Source organism: Vanessa cardui, chromosome 9 (assembly GCF_905220365.1).
Source record: "Vanessa cardui chromosome 9, ilVanCard2.1, whole genome shotgun sequence".
Classification (NCBI taxonomy): domain Eukaryota; kingdom Metazoa; phylum Arthropoda; class Insecta; order Lepidoptera; family Nymphalidae; genus Vanessa; species Vanessa cardui.
The window spans coordinates 12056179-12080724 of record NC_061131.1 but is presented as its reverse complement, the minus strand read 5'-3'; the positions used below and the strand labels follow the sequence as shown (position 1 = coordinate 12080724).

Here is a 24546-nt window from a genome sequence, read left to right as displayed (position 1 = left end):
CCTTATTTTTTACACATGAGCCGTAAACAATGCACTCTTTTTTATTAGACCCGTCACCTTGTCAGATTTACAGCCATTGTGGTATTGGTATCAGTACTTTTATACATCTCGGTGTATGATTATTGATTTCAATATAATTTCTTAATAAGATATATATACACTGTATAGTACGACCCAAATTAGATGTTGCATCGGAAAATGCAATGGAATGAAAATAAAACCGATTACTGCCGATTTACACAACCAATAGAAACAGCTCCCTATCGCGCCATTATTCGACGCTATTCGTCGCTATTGATTCTCGCGTCAGAGAAAGCAAGTATATGTACATCGACGGTACTAATATATTAGGTCATATGATATTACAAGTTATTACGTTTGTGCAAAGATCATATTAGCATGAGAAATAAATATTGATAATTTGGGATAGCGAACTTAATTCGGATGTGATCGGTTTTACGAATTTAGCCGATGCTACATCTAAGTTGTGTCGTACTATACCCATGTACATGTTACATAGTAGATATACCTACAGATCGATTTCGATGCTTTTAATTCAGTAAAATTTTCTAAATTAAACACCTTTTTTGTTATTACCTCAGTCCTACTTCACCTTATGGTACAGTCAACATGACAAGGCGACTGAATCAAATTGTGACATTTAAAATGACCTTTGATACTGAAATGATTTATGTACACGACGTTACATAATGGTTTAAGAAAAGCTTAAAATTAATAATTCGCAGTCGAATGGTAACTTTAAAGAGAAATAAATATTAGAAAATAAACAAATATCGATGTGTAACAAAATGAGTGAGTACTGAAATGATTTTTAATTTCATCTTTCGTTTTGCTATTTATATCGTTTTGAGTTTATGATATATCATGCTTGATATATGATTTATGACATTATAAATAATATATAACAGATTAAATAACATTGATGATGACGCTTGCATTATTATTTACCTATAGTATAGTTTAAGGAAACGCTATGAATTATTTTTTGTGTGTGAAATAGTTATTTACTTGCTCGAATGACATGTGAAGTGTATTTAGCATCGGATAAACATAAAATATTTACATTACATTAAGGGATTAAGGTATTTATATACAATAAATTAGTTATTTGGAACATTATACATGATTCAAAAGTCAAATGACCATTGTTCTGTGACGTCATTTAAATAACTCAAACAGTGGTCAGTCATGATCATTAAAGTAATTATAACCGCACATTATCGATTAAAATTCCATTTATTGCATATTTGACAATTTAAAAAAAGGTCATATTAAATACCAAAACACTAATTTACCGATTAAAAATCGCTAATGTGCGGCTAATTTTATGATATTTAAACATATTTTACTCACCACATGTGTCGTTTACAACTCTAAGCGCCGCTCTGGCTCCGGCGTTGTTGGCGTACTGCAATACACACACCAACATATCGTCAAGGTTTTATATACATACAAACATACTTAACTAGCGACATTTACTCGTTATCGTTTCAAATAATCGATTAAAAAACATAATCGATTGCATTCCAAGTATATGTCACTGGCACTTAGGTTTCATGTCATAATTATTTTAAATATTAATTAAAAAAAAACAAACAGGATTACGAGCAGTTCTATTTTTAAAAACATCTTGTCATGCTATAATAAGTTTATTCGTGTCATTATTCAAAATTCATTCTCGCATTCGGTTAGTTCACACAATCATGCGTGAAGTTAGTATAGTGTCGTTTACAATTTCAAATGAAAAAAAAAAATAATAATAATTAAATGCAGACTAGGAATCAGATAGTACGTCTGTTGAAAACGACCCCCTTGCTTTTTGAAGGCTCACTAAGCGATAGATGTTTATTAGCGAAAGCCTAGTGTTGTTGAAATGAAACCGTTACGCTTCGAAAAATAACGGTTCTCATACAGACTATACAGCATTCGCGCCAAAATAAAAATGAATTTTACCAATTATTGGCGGCGATTCTACATATTATCATTCGGTTCTACGCTCCCCTCTCGGCTAAAAATTAAATTGTTTACGATTAAAATATAGAAAGTATTATAATGATTCAATATTTCACTCTGATTCGTGTAATCGCGTTGAGTTAAATGTATTAAAAGTAAAATTTGGAAATGTTAATTTATAGAAGTAATCGTCTACTAGAAGTAATACAAGAGTGACATTTCATTAACGTCTATAGATGCAGTTTTACAATGTGTGTCTATCGATCGATGTGTGTGATTATGTATACATATCAATAAATTTTGTGAGTATAAAGAAAATAAAATATTCATAAAACTGCATCGATAAATTATTATTGTAAGTGATGAAAAATAAATCGACACTGTAAAATAAGCTTTAATCGAAGCGAAGTATGTTATACGCTGCCGTGCCAACTCGAAGAGCCCGCTCGGGGCCTGACCTTTATAAATTCTATTGGCTACGCGCCCCTTTTTGCAGGTTGTTAAAGAATCTGAACTGAAGTCGCAGCGTTAGGTCTTTCCGTACTGTAAAGGGAATAAAATACTCTGACTGAGGAACAGTTGTGTCACACACCGGCCCGACAGCGACAGTCGGCCGAGCGCGAAATCGATCAATCGGTTCCAATCGATTGTATTTACACGGACATATTCACATTGTATCCATCGATAGATTGAGCGATTTCACGTGTTTGATGTCTTTACACGGAGTTAAGTGGGGGGCGGGGGTACAGTAGGCTGTGGTCGGTCACGCGTGTCGTGTGAGTCGTGTTTACTCACGAGTGGGGCTCTGGGTTAATGTCTGGCGGCTCCGCCATGACGAAATTTCCTTTCTGGGATCCAGCGAGCGATTTGTCATCGGACAACGAGTCGGTCGCGACAATCGGCTTGTCGAGGACCCTGCGGTCGCTCGTGGGCGTCAGCGTGTCGGCGCTGGGCGGCGTGAGGTTGAGGAGGCTACTGTCCACGCCCACCGCCGGCGGCCGCCCGCGCGGCAGGCGCAAGCTTAGAGACACGCTCGCTCGCTTTTGCAAACGGCAATCTGACAATATCGATACCATTTATCGATTCCGACCCAGCACTGGTCGGTCTCGAGTCGTCGATGCCGAATGAGATTCGATCGAGAGGGCGACGTCCGTATTCTGTGACGTCGTAGCGATAATCTTTCACATGTCGTCGGCGAGGGTCCCGAGCCATCGACGGTCGAAAGTGAGAGTGATATCGCACGGTGGTCGATCGTGTTAATAGGCGAGGATGTGAGACGCTATGCGTTACTACGGGTGTCTATGGTTACGCTATGGTCAACGACAAGGTGTTTACTAGCGAGTGTGGAGTCGCCGCGCGTGCCCCCGAGGCGCTCCGGCCCGCAATGAATTGATAATGTAGCTGTTGATGGTACATCGGATTTAATGTGCTGATATTGTCTATGGTATGAAATGGCAAGCATGTTGTGGTTTTTGAAATAGATATATCAATTAGCTCCAATTAATACATTCTTGTAATAACACTGTGGTGTAATATAATATTATATTTAATTATGTAATAGTAGTTTCATAAAACTCAACTCCTTTGTGTTTTGTTTTAATTCATCTTTGAAAATATGAAAGCAACTTTAAATGGCTACAAATATTTCCTAATTTCGAAACAAAGTAACAAGACAAGACAAGACGACGTAGTAAGGAAATCGATACTTATCATTAATTAATCGTAATTAACTTATCCAGCATCCTGTGTTAAAGCGACCCAGTAAATCATCCTTTTTGATAACAATACACAAGAGTAAGAATTAGTTAATACCAAGTCGCATATACAAATGACGCATAGATGCGTCACCGCTTTATTAAAGATTTACTTAAACCATTTAAACTAAGATTTCAAACTGAAACTCAAAAATTTTAGTAAACTTACTCAAAATACGATGACCAGTAAACCTACTAAGATTTGACAAATAATAAAAAAAACTTCATAATCACTCCAGTCGGGTACATCTAGCGACGAGTGCAGCGATCAGTTCGCTGATAGCTAAGTTGACCAGAGATCTAGCGACTGATCGAGCGACCGGTCGGGCGATAAAAAACTTCATAATCACTCCAGTCGGGTACAAGTAAAATCTGCCGACGAGTGTAGCGATCAGTTCGCCGATAACTAAGTTGACTAGAGATCTAGCGACCGGTCGGGCGATAAAAAACTTCATAATCACTCCATTCGGGTACAAGTAAAATCTGCCGACGTGTGCAGCGATCAGTTCGCCGATAACTAAGTTGACTAGAGATCTAGCGACCGGTCGGGCGATAAAAAACTTCATAATCACTCCATTCGGGTAGATGTAAAATCTACCGACGAGTGTAGCGATCAGTTCGCTGATAGCTAAGTTTACGAGAGATCTAGCGACTGGTCGGGCGATAAAAAACTTCATAATCACTCCACTCGTAAAATCTGCCAACGAGTGCAGCGATCAGTTCGCCGATAACTAACTTTACTAGAGATCTAGCGACTGATCTAGCGACTGATCGAGCGACTGGTCGTGCGATGGGTAGGCTACTCACTTCTGTCGATGTTGCGCTGCAGGTGCGAGGCGACGCGGTGGCGCGCGTCGCTGTACTCGAGGTGCAGGCCGAGCCGCAGCAGAGTGGGGTTCTGTTCCACCAGCCGCGTTATCTCCATCTCCGTCTTGTTGCCCAGCACTTGCGACCGCTGCAACAACAATACGAAGCATTACGAGATATTGTAGAGAAAAAATATTTTTAAAATTAAGAAATTGTATTTAACCTTTCGTATGTTAAATGACATTAGCCCATCGTGTGTCACCTGTTATACCGGGAGCCGGTATGGTCAACAGACAGCCCAATTTTGAGACAGACTTTTATTGTAACTAGATTTTCTCCGTATTTAGTACGAATCAAGTCAATTCAAGTTATGAATCTTATTGTAAATTGAATAATCTTTATTCACTTTCAACCATTTCTATATAAATACTCAATCATAGCTAATATATAAACTTTCAACAAAGGGTACTTCAGAGCGAATAACAGAACACACTTAGCCATACCGGCTCCCGGTATGTCAACAGTTGCGGCCAAAATGTGTTTATACCGGGAGCCGGTGTTTCAACAAACAAGAGGTTAATGACTGAGACTGAGATGGCCCAGTGGTTAGAACGCGTGCATCTTTACCGATGATTGCGGGTTCAAACCCAGGCAAGCACCACTTTATATATGTGCTTAATTTGTATTATAATTCATCTCGTGCTCGGCGGTGAAGGAAAACATCGTGAAGAAACCTGCATGTGTCTAATTTCATCGAAATTCTACCACATGTGCATTCCACCAACCCGCATTGGAACAGGGTGGTAGAATATGTCCCAAGCTCTCTCCTTCATGGAAGAGGAGGCCTTATCTCAGCAGTGGGAAATTGACAGGCTGTTACTTTACTTTTACTTTACTTTATTTAATGACTAACTATTGAGGACCTTGCCAGTTTTTTTTTAAAAGTTTGGCGGAAGAGCATATGGGCCACCTGATGATAAGTGGTCACCATCACCCATAGACATTGACGCTGTAATAAATGTTAAAGGAATAGTCCTTACATCGTCAATGTGCCACCAACCTTGGGAACTAAGATGTTATGTCCCTGTGCCTGTAGTTACACTGGCTCACTCACCCTTCAAACCGGAACCCAACAATACTGAGGCTTGCACAAAACCCTACCACCAAGTGCTTGTAAAGGCCTACTTGGATGGAATATATTTTGATTTTGAATCAATGGACAAAGGTGACGTGAGAATCAAAAGGCTCAGGAGACTGCTGGGAGAGAGCGCAGAGTACTGTTGTTTGGCCTACCTACCCAGACGGGCTTGCACAAAGCTCTACCACCAAGTGCTTGTAAAGGCCTACTAGAATATATATTGATTTTGAATCAATGGACAAAGGTGACGTGAGAATCAAAAGGCTCAGGAGACTACTGGGAGAGAGCGCAGAGTACTGTTGTTTGGCGGTAGAATAACTGATGAGTGGGTGGGCCTACTAGACTTGGAATAGTAATGGACAAAGGCGACGTGAGAATCAAGAATCATGGGTCACCTGGTTAGAGGCGCGGAACTCCTCGACGCAGGTGGTGTGGAGCAGAGCGCGCACGAGCTGCACGACGCCGGCGGGGCTGATGAAGTTGGTCTCGACGTTGACGACGCGCAGCGAGGAGTTCGCCTGCAGCGCGTCGGCCAGCAGCGCCGCCGTGCGGTCGTTGAGCCCCACGTTGACCAGCGACACGACCTCCAGGTGAGTGTTCGTCTTCAGAGCCTCGAACAGCTTCTCAAACTTCTCGTCGCTTATGTTCTGCGAACGGAACCACCCAATGATCGATTTACGTGTGATTTCGTCTCGCATTTGTGACGTCACAATGTTTTCTTTTACCGCTGACCAATGATATTCCAATAAACAGATATGTTATACCCATACTAAACAACAGAAAAAAGTGTGCCGCGCCGGTGACCGTTTATTTTAGTTTATTTTTACATTTCGTTAAAAGTAAAAAGGATAGCTTGATAAAAACAATAAGTAAAAGGGATAAAAAGATAAAAGGGATAACTAGATGTTTTAATTACGCAAAACGTATTACTACGTAATGATGATGTATAATAACGTATTACTACGTAAAACAACTAAAGGCAAACGTCCCAATTAGGACGTTTTCTAGTCTTCACTTTTTGCGCGTTAATAACATATCTGTTTGCTACAACATCATTGCCGCTGATTAATGTGTGTAATATGTAATGAATTAACACATGAAAAAAACCGAACTCAAAACATTAAATCGTAATCGATTTAGTTTTTTTTTTAATTGAAATTAAATATCGAGAACTGTTCCATATTCAATAAGTACAAATTTAATTTATTCCAAATTTGACGTTTCAGACTCTAACGCTCATTGGTTGAATTACATCACCAGTTATCACCCATGTCTAAGTTCTTTGGTCAAATTGCTGTCACCGAAAACCAATGTCAGAAATCATTTCACACACACATTTGTCGGAAGTCATTTGAGAAACTAAGGATATTTCATAAGGGCGAGTGGAAATTATTCAAGTAGCTTACCTTAATGTTATTCCAATTGAGATCAAGGAACGTCTGGTCGTTTTCTTTCACTCTGTCGATACTTTTATCTGGATCTACGTCGTTAGGAGGATCCATGGGATATACCTGTAGAATATAATAAGCATAATAAAAAGTAATTCCGTTGTAAAAAGACACTTTTTAATAAAATCACGTAATAAAGAGTACATAGCCATTATCGACCGTCAAACGACTTTGGCATCGTAAAAAATAGTAACCTTGAGAACTAAGATGTTATGCGTATTGTTAATGTAGTTATTCCGATTTACTGACCCTTACAGGTATTAAAATTAAACTTGAACAAAATATGTTATACACAAAAAATAAAAGCTCACTTTAACTTAAACTTTTACTTAAAGGTAGGGCTTTGTGCAAGCCCGTCTGTGTAAGTACCACCCACTCATCAGTTATTCTACCGCCAAACAACAGTACTCATTATTGTTGTGGTCTGGTTTTAAGAGTGAGTGAGACAGTGTAACTACAGGTACAAGGGTCATAACAACTTAGTTCCCAAGGTTGTCTATGGGTGTTACCACCACTGACCATCAAGTGGCCATTATACCCGTCCGCCAACTTATATGTACCATAAAAAACTCAGGTACTAAATTGATTAGTTTACTAAAATCTTTCCCCTTAGTCTTCATGTTGTAAATCAATCAAAAATGTTCTAACCAGCCAGTTATAACCTTAACTATAACACCCTTCAAGCCGGAACACATTAGTATATATGTATTACTGTAAGGTGGTAGAATATATGAGATTGCTCGTAGTAAAATCTCTATTAATAATGTCTGTGTGTCTGTTTGTCGCTCTTTCACGACCAAACCACTAAACCGAATTTGATGAAGTTTGGTGTAAAGCAAACTCGAATTTCATGACAGCCAAACCCCTTAAACGCAATTGGAGCCACGGGTGACAACTAGTTTGGCATACAATGAAGAATATAAAGTATATACGTTTTGTACCTTTTGTTTTGTAGCTTTAGTGATGCCATCCCAACCGAGGCCGACGGGTTGACCTTTGTTCAACAGCGACGCGTGGTACTGGTCCTGATTCATCATGGAGTGGAAGCCGAGAATAGCTGGAAAAGAAACCACCAAATACAAATAATATGAATATATGATGGGCTGACAGGGGTCATCCTTAATTGGACTTGCGGAAAGCCGGCTTGAATTAGAATTTGGACTAAAATTCTTTTTTCAAGGAGGATAATAACTGGACTCATAAATCATTATGATTGCATAGTATCAAACAAAGTCGCTTACTGCTGTTTGTCTCTATGTATGCTTAGATCTTTCAAATTACGACACAGATTTAGATGTGGTTTTTTTTTTAATAGACAGTTTTGAGAGGATGGATTTTGTATATAATACATAACACTATAGTAAAGTAACACTGATAGTTTGAAAGTTTAATGTTACGTCGTGAATAAACACATATTTTGATTTTATTTTGTTGCTTTCTCCGACGTGTTTAATTAACAATTGTCGTTCTATTTCAACTTATTTACAAAAAATCCCTATATCTATTAGTGAAAACCGCTTGAAAATCCATTCAGTAGTTTTCGAGTTTATCCCTAACATACAGACAGATGAGGCCGGGGCACTTACTTTTGTGATATGTAGTAATCAGTATTTTACCCGTGCGAAGACGGGGCGGGTCGCTAGTTCAACTAAAACATGTTTCTCAAGGAGGATGATAATAACTGGACTGACAAATCACTTTTTACAATATGTAACATAAGATCAGAGTTACAATAATCTAGTGCGCTACTGTCGCTAAGATCAAATAACCCAGTTTCTAGAAAAAAAAATATATAACACATACCAAAGGCGCTTATGAGGACGGATTTACACGGTTTTCATCCGAAAAAGATTGTTTTAACGTCAAGACGAAGATCATCAATTAGATAAGGTTGGAGGTTTGCCAAATTGTCGCGAATTCTTTCCGAATGTTATTACAAAGAAACTTATTTCAATAGCACTTTAATAACGTAAAACGGCTTTTATACTTTACATTTTATATTCGTAATCATATAATTTATCAAGTACACTGCATTTACTTGAAAATATTCCGAGTTTTTCTTGTCGAAATAGGTACATTATCGTCACGGTAATGTGCGAAAGCGATCCTGTGGCGCCCACTGAAGACACGGAGACCAATGGTTTTTAGTGGGTATTCCCGTGCACTAGACCACATTAGCGTCGTCCTGGGAATGGGCGAGACCCACATACCCCCTTTTCATTTGGGGGAACGTGTAATGCGTGTTTCCAACGAGACTAAACAACAAATATTATTTGGACATTAAAATGCCAAGATATCCAATACACCTTGGTGAATCTGAATCTAAGATTTTCGGTTTGGACACTGACAATAATCACTTTGTTCTCATTTTCGATTACGAAGAAAGATATATTGAGGAAAGTCAAATGTAACATGCCCCTTTAAAAGAGCCTGGTAGGGAGCTTGATCTTGACTCCGAAATGGGACAGAAAATTAATTAATAACTTTGGAGGAGGGGCATGACATGACTATGACGGTTCTAGAAATCCAAAATAACAGCATTTTTTCTCAATGACACAGATAAAAATTAACAATTATTATTCATCTATTTGCGTAAATTATGTAATCGAAGCGGTCGATACGAAATATGTTATTACGTCTCGTATTTGCCGGTTTCATCGCAATGTTTTCCTCGCTGACAATCTTACGTGTGTATTATATTACTTATGCGATGTCAATCTTAGCCAAATCCTGTTTTTTTGAGCAAAAATAAACTATAAATAGAAGTAAATTACAAGTGACGCAAACATAATTTTCTTCTTCTCTTTTTTAGTGACATCGGATACAATGACACTTACATATAATTATGACATTTTGATGCAGAAAAAATGTAAAGTAATTTAGCATTGAACACATTCTTGTCAGTTTTGAAACGGAAGACTTGTTAAGATCCACGCGTTGAAGCCACGGGACGTCTTGGCAGTTTATAATGCATAAAAAAATTGTATATGATTTTTAAAATTAAGCAAGACAGATAAACAAAACTATGAAATAGAAATTATTATTACTAACAGTGGAATAGCACAATAAAGGAAGTCTGATCTAAAGAGAGATCAAGTGTCAAATACTAGTAGTATCCTATACATTTCCTCACATTCATAGTCAGCTTAAGACGATAAGACCACAATAGTTTGGTTCAAGTATAGGACCTCTACGTGATTTCGGAAACACGTGAGAAATATTATCTTGTTAATTCCGAAGTGCTACTGAGATTATTATGGTTACTAGCGACCCGACCAAGCTTCGCACGAGTGCAATGCTGATACTAAATATACTACAGAATTTGTTTATTTTCGACATAACATTAGAAACATTAAAAGTTATCAGTATTAATTATAAAGTAAAGATACTTTATTATCCATGTATTATAAAAGTTAACATTACTCTCGAATCCCACTATCTATTAAAAAAAAATCGCTTCAAAATCCGTTGCATAATTTTAAAAATCAAAGCATACATAGGCTGAGACAGCGGTAAGCGACTTAGTTTTATACTATGTATCGTTTATAAACTAGCTGTTAGATAAATGAGACCTGCAAAAACTGCAGTACTACTACTACTACTTATAGAACTACTATACGATATATAACGTATGATATATCTATATCATACAGTTATTATCAAACTATAAGTGTTTTATTATTGTATAATTATCTGTATATTTTAAGTGGCTCACATAATAGCATTGCTGTTGAAAATTTAGAATTTAATTTCACTCATATTGAATGAGTTTTGAATTAAGAACATGTTCTTTTTATTTTTTGACATTGTTTTCGGTTAGGCTTACAATATCGTTTAAGTTTAATTGCTTTTAAATTAAGAACACGTTCCATATTATTCTTATATCGAAATTGATTAATTAGTTAAACCAGTCAATCAAGTTACTAATTAAACCTAATTAGGTACATCAAGTTAACGTAATTAAGAGCAATTCTATACGATTAATAAGATGTACGTATATGTACACAGCACAAGTCAAACTTTTAATATATATTATATATAAACAAGAGATAGCTAGTTTAATTACAAAGTCATATCACATTCTAGGAAAGGGCGTTAAGAGTATTATCTTAGAGATAAGCTTTGTAATACTAACATTAAATATTATTAAGGACCTCACTAGTGCCCACTACACCATTATTAAGAATAATTGAACATAAATCACTATATTAAACAAAATCATATCCTTTAGAGAATTCGATCATCAAGACAATATTAACTAGTAATGCAAATAATTTATTACTTTTTTACGCAACTAAAATTACTATTAGTTTACTAGACAAGTAATTAGTAGTACTTGTTCTAGACGTATTACAAATACTTTGAAGCAATTAACAGCTCACAATTAAAAATAACATGAAATTAATATATTATGTCCAAATGTATAGAATTGATGCTATTCATCAATTCGTATAAAATATCTAGAGAATAAATAATTTAGAATATTCTTTTGATATTGAACGGACCAAAGCAAAATTAGACAACTAAAATAATTAAATTTGTAGTCTTCGAGAACGTTTAGAAAAGATAAGGAAACAGATATCCAAAATAATAAAATGGTATTGGTAAAAATCATTGTATCTGGAATTTTCGAAGATATATATGATGAGCAGGCTCTTACCAGCGAGATCGATGATTTCCTCCTGGGAGGCGGTGCCGAGCGCTTGTTCGTATTCGTCGCCGAGGTCGATGGTTATTTGTTCTTCCGCGTCTCGAACTTTCTCCGGCGGCGGCGGCGGGATCCACTGGCAAAACGAGAAAAGACATTCAATACATTTTACATGTATAATGTTCCAGAGCCTTGATGTAACCGATTCGCTCTTGATTGAATTTAAATTTTTTTTTTTGTTTTTCTATAATTTTATGTAGCCAGTACAGATTTAAGCTCGGAGACAATTTTTGTTTACACAAATGTCTTAATAATTACCAGCCTTGAAAATTTACATGGATGATACTTTAACTCGTGTAACTAATTGTTTCGAAGATACCGATTACAACACATTATACAATATTTACGTATACAGTTAAGCACAAGAAAGATGCTTACATTTATGGAAATATTAGAGTTTTAAAAATGACAACTTTTTTTTACTAGCAACACTGATTCTTTTTTCAATCATTTTTACATCAAATAAAAATTTTATTTTTTTTTTTATTTATTTACCTTTTTACCACGTATAACCCCTGGCACAAATGGTTTAACTTCAGGTCGATCTGGTGTCTCTAACGCTTGTTTGTTTATGTGTTCAATTAGTTTCTTCCGATTAAGAGGACCCGTTGGGTCCTTCTCGCACGCGTAGTTATTTCGCTGCGAGGGAGGGAGAAAGTTGTCCTGGAAAAATAAATTATACACATTTAATTTAATCCTAGAATTGCACAGATACGCATAGAATTATTAAAAACAAAATCATTAATGTCAATACCATTTTAATGTAATCTGTCACAATAACATTCTTAATTTAAATATACCTATTTAACAAAAAGGTAACCCTCTATGTTTTATTTCTACAACAATTAAACAACCTAATACAATGAACTATATAATAATAATTACATAATTGACATAAACAATATACACCTAGAGACTCTAGAGAATTTAAAACAGACAGTCCATTCCGTGATTACGAATATTCCCTGAGGTTTATACATATTGTGCAGCGGTTAAATAATGCCTTATTTTATACAATACCAAACTATAATCATTCAAGTCTTGAGTTCCATTGTAACACTTTTAACATTACAAGCAATTTAACACAATGCTAATACCTAATTCAATTAGTACTTTAAACGCTCTATTGAAGGGTCAAGAGTCGAACATCTTTCAAGACTACATTCTAAATTCAAAACAATACAATAAAGGCACCACACACCTATCACGGTCATGTTCTAAAATATTATTGTATTTCAATTTGAAGGATGTATTATAGATACATATATAACTACGGGTGCTATAGATTTAACATATTAGTTCCAAATTTTGGCAGTGTATTGATAATGTAAATGGTTAATAATTTTGTAATGGTGCATATGACTGTAATTAAAAAAATATAAATTAATTGATATTTTTTAATAATTGTTTAATACATTGAAACATATAATATTTTCTTTCTTCTAAATTCAAATGAACAATACATTAAACTGGATCATTAATTATCTTCCGATATGATTCGTCCAGGTACTTAAGATAAACATGGGTGATAATACGACACTCTAGGTGTATATTCTGTTAATAATTTAGATTATACAATAAACATGCATGAGCTAAGATAGTGAGTGTCATTAAATTATTATTGAAAGTAGAAATCCAGACAAGTATAACACTAACTAGTTGATTTTTTAAATGATTTTGAATTTGGAAAATATAGACGATTTATTTAAAAATAGTGTAAGTTGTATTTTTTTTAAATTGTATAGATTCTTTTGTGTATGGATACTAGTATTATGTATAAAGAATTTAAATTACTTCTCACATAGCAACAGAGTCTAAGATATACATCTTACTTGTACTTGTAATGACAATGGCCTGTTCACTCACTCACTTTTCTTAATCAACAAAGTATAATTGTTTTTTTTTAAAATTGGTGAGTGAGTTTTCACTCAGACAGAACATATAACCATACCCTAGTACTGATATATTCATTGAATTCATGAATTTATTAAATTTGTAGTTATTATGCACGCATGGTAGCTGCAAATTAACAGGAAAGTGCAGTTAGAAAGATTAATTGAACAGTTACGGTTTATTAGCATTGGATATAACATGTTGGTAACACATGTAGGTTGTAAAATTTATTATGTAATATCAAAGTATAGCTGATTTTAGGTATGATGGCTGATGATTCTGACTAAAGGATAACACCATGTTGGAATCAGGAAGATTATACCCAAAACTGTGTATAGTTTTACTTTACAACTAATTGTACAAATCATTAATACTACTTACTTTGATAATAATAAGTATGATAATTTAATTGGCAATTAATCTTTTGGCTATGTAACATTAAATTAATATATAAATTGACACTAACTTTAAGAATCTGAAAGTATATAAAAATGGTTAGGCGGATTGTGTGAGTTGTATTAGAGTATAAAGATTACAAAAAAATGATTTAACCTACTCCCTTGCTGTATTGAATAACTTTGTTATTTACAATTCTGTACATTTCTGCTATCGACTAGAAATCGATATTTGTATTACAGTATCTACAAAAAACTTTAAAAACAGAAATTTTTGAAACTTTTTCGAAATGTTAGTAGCTTAAATTTTTTTTAATTGTGTTTATATTAATATACAAGGTGAGGAAATTATTTTGTGAAATATATATTAAGTAATTTAAGTTGGTTTTGTTGTAAAATAATTATTCATTAAATATTGTTATTTATTAATATATGTTTACTTTCCTGTTTCATATATAATATTAAAAACAAAAATTGACCATATAGAATTATAAATAGCTCTCTATGATGTCATTTTGCTTAAAGATTTCCAAGGAATAGATATACTTTGCTACATATAAGTTGTATGTAAACAAGTAATTAGTATAGCTATTATAATGATGGTCAGCCTTCAATACTATCTACCTAATAGGTTCCTACTCTGTGTGCTTGTTGCAAAGTATTGAATAAACTATTGTAGTACTTTTAGAGCTATTAGTTAATATGACTCAGTACTTATTGAAAATTCGATATTTTTTTAATTTTGTGAACATAAGACTATGTGGATTGTAATAATCAATTATTATTTTGTAGGTCATTGAATAAGTTATACGATTTTTTTGTGATAACAATTATTTGTAATTTTTTTTGAACTATTAGAATTAGAACAGTAAAATTTCTATCATAAAATTTAAAAAAGAACTTACGTCTGGGTCGACCTCCTTGGCAAGCATAGTAAGCTCTTCCTGTGACAATTTAGCTAGCAGTTCGTCGACGTCAACCTCATCGTATGTGGACAACTCGCGTCCATACAATTTGGCCGGTGTCGTCATTGTTGTCGTCTTCGTCGTTGACGACGTCTGCAATACACAAAACACAACACTTAGCACTTCGAAGTAATCACTTATTCTTTTACATAATTACAATGCAGGTAGATAAAACATCAAATTTGGCAGGTTTCAGTACACCACACCCACAGTCGAAAATAATGATCGATAACACTACTTTTTATGAAGACGGAAAATAAAAAAATAAATCATTTTAATTCCAACGCGCTAAACTAGAACTCAATGCTGTTATAAAATATTATCATTATATTCTTACATTTAATTAAATAAAAAAAGAGTTACGAAGAAAACTTTAATAACAAGCTCCTACAACAAATGACAAATACAGACTGGAACTGAAGTGGAAAATAAAGTCGAATCGAAACTCGACAGAAAGAAACAGAGATATATTGTTTCACTTGTGCAACAGAGATGACAAATAGCTAGGGAAGGTACACACCTAGATTAATTTTATTAACATTGAAAGAAGAAACACTGAGTCGATACCGGTTTCTTATCAAGTTTTAAAATAAAATGATTCATAAAAATATATATACGGAAGATAACATCGTATTTCTACCAACTCAACAAGTGAAACAAATAATTTTTGAGGTTAATATGTTATAATTAATAAAATTGTAAGGTCGTAATGAGAATATCTATGTACATGACAAAAATACAATTTGGATAAATGATAACAGGCTCTATATGTATAATATAAATATTATGATTGGAATGCTATTGACTGACATTTATATATGATTTGTTGTTGCAGACTTCAAGAAACAAAAATATTTTAGAAGTACCAAAAACAGACGTAAAAATAGAGCGTCTTCGTTAATAGTACTGAATTTTCAAATTATATTTTTTATGTAGGTCATATTTTGTAATTCTAAATCATTCTAATGACAAAAACAAAGTTAAAAAAAGCAAAAAATCTACTTATTTCTAACGTATGTTCAATATTGTCTTTTAAAAAGACTAGGAATTTAAGATATTTGTTGCTCCTCATGTCTGATTTCGGCCATAGCGAATTTCAATTAAGATAAGCCTCAGGAAGACATAACTTAGCACATACTTCTATTCCCTAGCTCTCATAATCCGATGATTATGAGAATCATAGGCATAGGCCCAAATGGGCATCGGCCCTGCAAAACGAGCAGGCCCAACTGCTTTACGTGACGAGAGAATTGGAAATTTGTAATTTTCAACTTGCACTTGCACAAAATACACTCTCATGCTGTTATCGGGAATTTTTCGACAAGAAAACCCAATAACATTCTATCGACTCGACCTGCCCGACCTCCCTTGTTAGAACCCAGGTTTTGGTTGAATCTACTGCCTTTTCTACCCAACAAAGTTCTTTTGTAATAAGTGTTAATAGAGAATTTACATGGATAGGTATTGGTGACTGAATATCATTTGTTATATTACGAATTCCTCAAAACCTTTTGCTGTATAACTGGGTACATGATAAAGAATAAGAATGAAAATTACGATAAATACGTTCAAAAATCGTCGTAGAATAATCAATTGACTGAATTGCGTTTTATAGACGGAAAGATTGATACATTCCAAAAGTCATTCAAGTCAGTTAGGACGAGGTCGTGACATTTTGTATCAAATTGTTCATAACAAAGGGAAGATTACGCAATAACCTATTTTTGAACACGGTTCATGCCTCGCCTTCGTAATAACTTGTTACTATTGAATCTACTCGTACTAACTCACGACTTTTTATCAATTGATCGATTATGCCAATTGTTATTAAGTATTTTAGACAATCGACTATTCAGTTTTAACATTGACCTATCAAGTATATGATTGTACTTTAATATTAAAGGTAGGATATTTAATTATGTTATAATAATTTATTATGTAATTATATTTCCAACTAAAATTATGAAAGAAGCGTGATACGTTTTTAGACAAACAACACAAAAATGGCTGAATAAAATTTCAAATTAGTAAATATTTATCGAACGATTAATAATAAAAGAATCGAATCGGAATTTCTTTTAAATTTAATTATGTCAAAAAAATATTTTTTCAAGGTCATTAAGGTCTTATGGTCACGCGCTTACATGATGACATTTCGTATTAAGTGTGGGTGAATTAGTCCTCAATGCCAGACTCGTTGTAACATAATATAACGGTTATGATACTGACTAATACTGTTCTATGGGATATAATATATTTATATATATAATTTAAATTGACTAGCGTTCATTCAGAGATGAAAAAGATCTATCGGTCTGATAGTTGTTATGAAAAAAACTATGAAGTAAATTGATCTAATGATAAATATTCTATGAAGCAGTCTTGGAATATAAATTGTTTCTTTTATAAAAATACAAGCAGGATTTAGTACAAGTGTAGCAAAAATATATGTAATCAAGTTAATGCCTATTTTTTTAATAATATTAAAATGACGTTTTCTTTATTCTCGTATATTTCTTTATATCTTATGTATGTAATTATTATAAGGTTAACTGGCAACAGCTTGGTCATAGATATTCTTCCGGCTATCTGTCAAATTTTATAGACCTAATCGAAGACATTCTCATAGACAATTACTACTTTTTTAACGTTACATATATTCTTAACAGACGTGAGACGTTCTTGACAGTCTTATTTTCAGTGAATGAAAATCAATAATACTTTAATACCATTCAATCACTTGGACAAAAATTAGAAAGTTTCAAATAGTTTAATATACCTAATATGGTAGTTACATGTTTTATGGGTTCATTATATCTGTCTACTTGATAAATTATTATTCTGTTGTCAAGTGTTACCAGTCTAAAAAGCTATAATATAATTGTTATTTAACATATGTCTATACTAATATTATAAAAAAAAATGTGTATGTATATGTAGGGGGTCACTTCGGAAAGTAACGTTATTACTAAGTGCTATGGGATATAAGTTATATGTTTGATTTCACGCATAATTACATCTGTGCTAAGCCGGGGTAGGTCGCTAGTATTAAAATTAACTTATTATTGAAATCATTGTAAGTAAAGGAAGTTAAACCTATATAAGTATAGTAAATTTATAAAAATTAATGTCGTCTATAGGCTAACTTATCTATTGACTTAAACGTTTACGTAAATAAGTATATTGGTAACTCACTTATTAAACTCATTATTATATAAACATTACATACATTACAAATTTAAATGGCATAATTGCTGAGTACGTATTACTAGAAGAACATACACAAAGTTAAGCTATTTACGTATATTTTAGAACCAATATTGACAACGATTGCTATATCAGCCATTAAAAAAAACTTGAAGATGGCAACCCTAAAAAAAACATAAAAAACGTCTTAGGTACACAATTGAAATGCCACTACTACATTTAGCATTATTTAACGAGTTAGCTTCATAAGAGTGAAAGTGAGGATGATATCACCAGTATCTTACTTCTCTTATAAATAAATTTCATTAATTAACATATACTCAATTGTTTTTTAGCAAATAAAATTGCTATTTGCAAAAATTAAAAATATATATACGTAAGTCTAACACCAATTTGTCATCAATCTGAACGCCTGGACGTTTATTGGTCGATAGCAGTCTATGATGCAATAGGTGACCAATGAGCATTCAGTATTTAGACATTCCAGTTAATCGCATTTTTATATTCATTTAAGAAAAATGACAGTTTTTGTAAACAGTGCAATTTCATATTAGTTCTAATGATTTTTTCCACGATCACAAAATTTTAGCTAATATATCACAACTAAAACATATTGCTGTCTCACTTTATTGTTTAAGATATAGCACGAAAAAAAGGATAGCAATACTTTTAAGGAATTTGATTTTTTTTAAATGCCAATCATACCATCCCAAGTAAAATTTCAAACTCGTTTACTAATATCTCAAGATTAAATATAAATTATAACCAGAAAATAATCAAAATAATTCTCTAACCTATGGTATATTACGCATACTCGTATTTGTAAAATAGAAATAAAAAATAACATACATCATCACCATTAACTGGCACATATTTCTTAAATTTATTATTCATAGCTCGATAACATTTAAAGAGTACTTTTTACTGACTGTTTTATTGCTTCTAAATAGTTACGCTGCACAATGATTGATTCGATAAATGATTGTTCCTGTTGACCACGCTATCGTAGTTCAGTCGTTGGCGAAACGCCAGCCTGCTATAATTGGTGGTCGCCACACCAGAGACAAACTGTATTCTTAGTTGCACTCTCGGCCACTGGCCTTCCGAACGACATAAATGTAATTCCGGAACAAAAAATATATTTATTGTTTCGATTCGCACTTGACCTAGTGAATAAGGATGTGCTAGAATGCATTTAACGGATAAACGTAACAGAAGTTCAATGACCTCTTTGTTTTATGTTACGTGATTTATTTGGGGGAAAACAGTCATTATATTACATTTATAATGACATTAGTTGACGGATCTCTTACGTCATTAATTTATTTAAGACGATTTTTAGTTTGAATTGTAATTTAAAACGTATTATTGAATACGTATACTTTTGAATAATGGTTTTGCCATTTGGACCACCTGTTGCCGTGTCCCCACTAATTAGGGGACTTAGATTTTCATTGTTAGTGATGGGCATTATTTATGGCCGATTGAAACAAAGAATCTATAAATCGAGAGAAGCCGCATGGCAGGAAGCAGAAGCCGAAAGAAAAATTGTAAGGGACAAGCAATTAGCGGCTATAAAAGCAAGAATTGATAAACAGGAAAAAGAAAATGTGCGACTTTTGGAAACCGGAGAATTGTTTAACGACTAATCTTATTTCAATATCTTCTTATCTGTTTTGCTCTAAAAATTAAAAAATAATAATAAAACAATCTATTTCTTAATACATTTCCAATAAACGTCAATAGAAAACGTTATTTTGGTACTAAATGGCAGACGTAACAGATAAAATTTGGAAGATAGAGAACTTTTCGTGAACGAAACGTTGAGAATTATATAATAACTGAATAGGAAGTCAAGAATTATTGTCAAGCACCATAAGCGGTCATTAATCATGATGTATATGCAGTTGGTAGTTGATGTTCGATGAAATCTTTAATAAGAGTCGAGATGGCCCAGTGGTTAGAACGCGTGCATCTTAACCGATGATTGCGGCTTCAAACCCAGGCAAGCACCGCTCATTCATTTCGTGCTCAGCGGTGAAGGAAAACATCGTGAGGAAAGCTGCATTTGACAAATTTCATAGAAATTCTACCACATGTGTATTCCACTAACCCGCATTGGAACAGCGTGGTGGAATGTGTTCCAAACCTTCTCCTCAAAGGGAGAGGAGGCCTTTAGCCCAGCAATGGGAATTTACAGGCTGTTGTTGTTGTTGAAGTCTTTAACAGTAAGTTATCACAATCCTTACTTTCGATAATCATATAGAAATTCTGAGCACGTGAGATCGTTTATAGTCATGTTTAGAGTTTAACCGCGTGTTCACTTTCAACGGAAACTTGAAAGTTAAGATATTTTCACTCCACACCATAGTCTTATGTGATATCGCAATTACTTGCCTATTGTTACTTGTAAATGATGATTTCACATGGTTTCTTCAACTTTCTATGTTTAATTGATTTCGCATATACGTAAGAATGCTAAAATATGTGCAATGAAAGTTATTTTACGTAAATAAAAAAATCAGTAATAGTTACATATTTTTATAAGGTTTTCAGTTTGGCACTTGGATCACCTGTTGACATGTATTCCTTATCTCTGTACAGTGGCGTAGCTAGGTGAGGAAGTGCCCCGGTACATAGAAAAAGAATTGGGCCCTCACCCCCTCCTTCCCATCCCTCTATAACAAATAATTACCCTTTAATATGAGACAACGTCAAATACATTGCTCTGATTCCAATGTAAGTAGCTAAAGCATTTGTGTTATGGAAAATTAGAAGCAACGACGGTACCACAAACACCCAGACCCAAGACAACATAGAAAACTAATGATAATCTACATTGACTCGGCCGGGAATCGAACCCAGGACCTCGAAGTGGCGTACTCATGAAAACCGGTGTACACACCACTCGACCTCGGAGATCGTACCACTCGAGCACGGAGGTCGTCTTTAGAATTATAGATACCAAATAAGAAATCTAGTGCGCGGGTCTTTTTCTAGCTTCAGATGCTTAAAATTTAGTATAGAAGGCCCCCTGAACTCCGGGGCTCTGATGCACAGCACCACCTGCCCTACGATAGCTACGTCACTGTCTCTGTTTTTACCCTAGCATTATTGAACCAATCGACTATTTACTTTACCTAAGATACTAAATGACAATAATTAAACGTACAAGATAAAAATTTAGAACAAGCTTTCATAGTTTTCTCTCAATAAAAAGGGGCTGATATTTCTTTCGCGTCTAGAAGGCAAATAGAATATGCAATAGTGTCATTCTCTGTATTCAACGATTACTAATGAGACATTGATGAATTCGATTATACGCTTCAAATACTTTATAGGTAAATGAACTTATAAATATAGGGGTGTCGAATACCTAATGTAGTTGTTAAAATGGGTATACTCGTCGAATACGTCTAATTGTGTTTTGTAATATAAAAGTCTTTCTTTCATTGTTTTTAGATGAATTGTAACGTACTTACGCCCTTTTAATTTTGGTAAATATGCTGTCAGATGATGACAGATTGTTATAACCTTTGCCCATATACGAATGAAGTTATACAGCCATAGTTTTCAAAGCTTACATATAATTTATTGGTAGAAGCCATTGAGGTGTAGTGTGCAGGAGAATGACATTGAGCAAAACAGTCATTCAACTGGTTCTAATTACGTGACTTTATTCATTTTTTATTTTCGTTTAGATTTTTTTATGTAGATTAAAAAAAAATAAGAATTCAACAAAGTAAAATGATAATATTTTATTTCGCTAGTAGATACCTCTCGCGTAGTTGATATTCACAAATCACAAATTTTCTTAATATTAAACAAAACAAACAAGCGAGTCATATAAGTGAATATTTACATAACCATGTATAGTACAACACAACTTAGATGTCACATCGGCAAAATTCGTAAGACCGATCACATCCGAATTGAGTACGCTATCGAAAATTATCAATATTTATTTCTCATGCGAATATGATCTTTACGCAAACGTAATAACTTGTAATATCATATGACCTAATATATTCGTCAATTTGACGCGTCGATTTACATGCACTTGCTTTCTCTGACGCGTGAATCTATAGCGACGAATAGTGTCGAATGGCGCCATAGGGAGCTATTTCTATTGGTCGTGTAAATCGGCAGTAATCGGTTTTAATTTCATTCCATTGCATTTTCCGATGCTACATCTAATTTGTGTCCTACTATACATGTTTCTTATATCCTTTATTACGCAATCATAGTGACATAATATAAATTTTCCAAATAAGGAAATGATTAAAATATCATCTGATAAACAAAAGGATTAAAATGGTAACCCTATTCAGAATTATACAGTCGTAAGGCGTAGACATGTTTGATACGCATTCGAATTTACATACACATTTAATATACAGACAAACAATAGCTTAGAATAGAATAAAGTACAAAAATATATGTTGCTATTATATCATTCTGAAGTTCAAGTTTAATGGTGTGTTCAAAAATAGAATTCTTTACTTTCGGTGAAACGCAATTAAAATTGTATTTGTAATAACCACAAATTATTAACGTAGTATAAAAGGCTATAACGATTTGACATTTAATTGCATTTTAAATCTTTAATATAAAGGCGGAAGTTAATGAAAAAATTGTCCTCATACGTCTTTTTCAGATGTTGAATCTTAGTTATATTTATAGTAGCTTAGGGCAGTATACAGCTGGAAGCAGGTCTTCAGAAAATCTTACAGCCCGTAGAATACTTTGAATATGTTGTTTTAGGGTGAAGACGTAGGAGCCGACATGGCCCAGTGAATGAGCCTGATGGTCCAGTGGTTAGAACACGTGCATCAGCCCAGCAATTGGAAATTTACAGGTTGTTGTTAATGTTCTTAGTTGGGAGTCGGCTAAGCGATTAAAACGAATGATTTTACCCGAAGACTGTGGATTTATTTCGAGGCACACACTTTCCATGTTTCTCGTAATTGTTTTTATTTTACATAAGACTGGATTTAAAGCGAATACTAAATTTTCTAAGAGGGTATTCTAATATAATTATAAGCAAGAAGACATTATAGACAAAGTTGTTCAGGCAATATAAATCACATTCACATCAACATACATGTGCCATAATATTGGCACAACTTGTAATTCCCCTCCCCTTTTGATAAGAAAACAACGAAATAAATGTTGAAGTTTAGTTAGAACTGGCTGCGCCTGCGACCTTGTACGCCTTTACATATACAAAAAAAATTGTAGCCTAAGTTACTCCCTATTATATCAGTTATCTACCAGTGAAAGTCCCATCAAAATCGGTCCAGCCGATCCAGAGATTAATCGGAACAAATAGACAGTCCAAGAAAAATTGTAAAAAATGTTATTTTGGTATGTGTACCGTCTATTCATACATATGGATTGAGCAAAAAAGGGCTTTTTTAATATTACAAACAGACACTCCAATTTTATTATATGTATGGATTATTAGAATTATTTTGGTGTAATCTACGCTGATGGGTTTGCACGAAGCCCGACTCCGGGTAATAATAGTTGTGTACAAAGTAGGCATATATTTCTGTGCGTCCTCGTAATAATTTTCTAGCTTACAGCGCAATGCCAGGAAGTCTAGTAGTTTAACCATTCACACAAGAATGAGTTATGATTTATTCATGCAATGGTAAAATAAAAAACTTACTGAGTACAATCGATGCACTCACCGTGAATAATTAGTATGCGTAAGAACCCATAAGAGCCTTATAAATTTACAACGATATAATGAACATTGAAACGGTTTATGATGACCAATGTTACAAGACCCTTGTTACAACTTAGTAATAATAAAATGCTTTTACATCGCAAATATTCTATACCAATATTACGATACAGTCTCTCTGTTACGCTCTTACAGCTAAACCACTGAACCAGTATTGATGAAATTTGGTATGAAGTAAATGTGAAATCCCAAGGATAATTTAAACTTTGAGGTGAAGTTGGTGTATATATGTTTTTGTAAGCAAGAATGTTTGTCGGCAAACGGACGATGCCGCGAGTATCTCAAAAAACTAGATACCTTAAACGTATTAATTCAGCGACTAAAAGTAATTTACGTAATTTTCAACACGAAATTTTTAAATAACTTTAATTTATACAGTTTAAAAAGAAAGCTATTAAAACCTTTTTCATTGTCAACCAATCAACGATCATTTATTTGATATAATTATTAGTATTTAATTTTTATAATCAACGAAATACATATCACATGTACATTTTGTTTTACT

The 24546-nt window shown here is 33.9% G+C and overlaps 1 protein-coding gene across 7 annotated transcripts in view; it reads right to left on the bottom strand.

Moving 5' to 3' along the window:
• Positions 1-24546, bottom strand: part of LOC124532542 (tropomodulin-1) — an 89934-nt gene that overhangs the window by 1719 nt on the left and 63669 nt on the right. For 2 of the 7 annotated variants that reach the window (XM_047107491.1, XM_047107490.1), the window contains exons 2-10: positions 15023-15175; positions 12325-12492; positions 11782-11905; positions 8063-8178; positions 7080-7184; positions 6069-6320; positions 4536-4683; positions 2770-3031; positions 1375-1429 (exon numbers count right to left, since the gene is read on the bottom strand). In XM_047107491.1, the coding sequence (XP_046963447.1) occupies positions 1387-1429; positions 2770-3031; positions 4536-4683; positions 6069-6320; positions 7080-7184; positions 8063-8178; positions 11782-11905; positions 12325-12492; positions 15023-15175 (1371 nt within the window). In that variant the 3' untranslated portion in view covers positions 1375-1386. Of the gene's footprint in view, positions 1-1374; positions 1430-1974; positions 2030-2432; positions 2518-2769; positions 3032-4535; positions 4684-6068; positions 6321-7079; positions 7185-8062; positions 8179-11781; positions 11906-12324; positions 12493-15022; positions 15176-15419; positions 15520-24546 lie in introns of those variants that run through there. The other 5 variants (XR_006966644.1, XR_006966645.1, XM_047107492.1 and 2 more) reach the window with 5 other exon arrangements.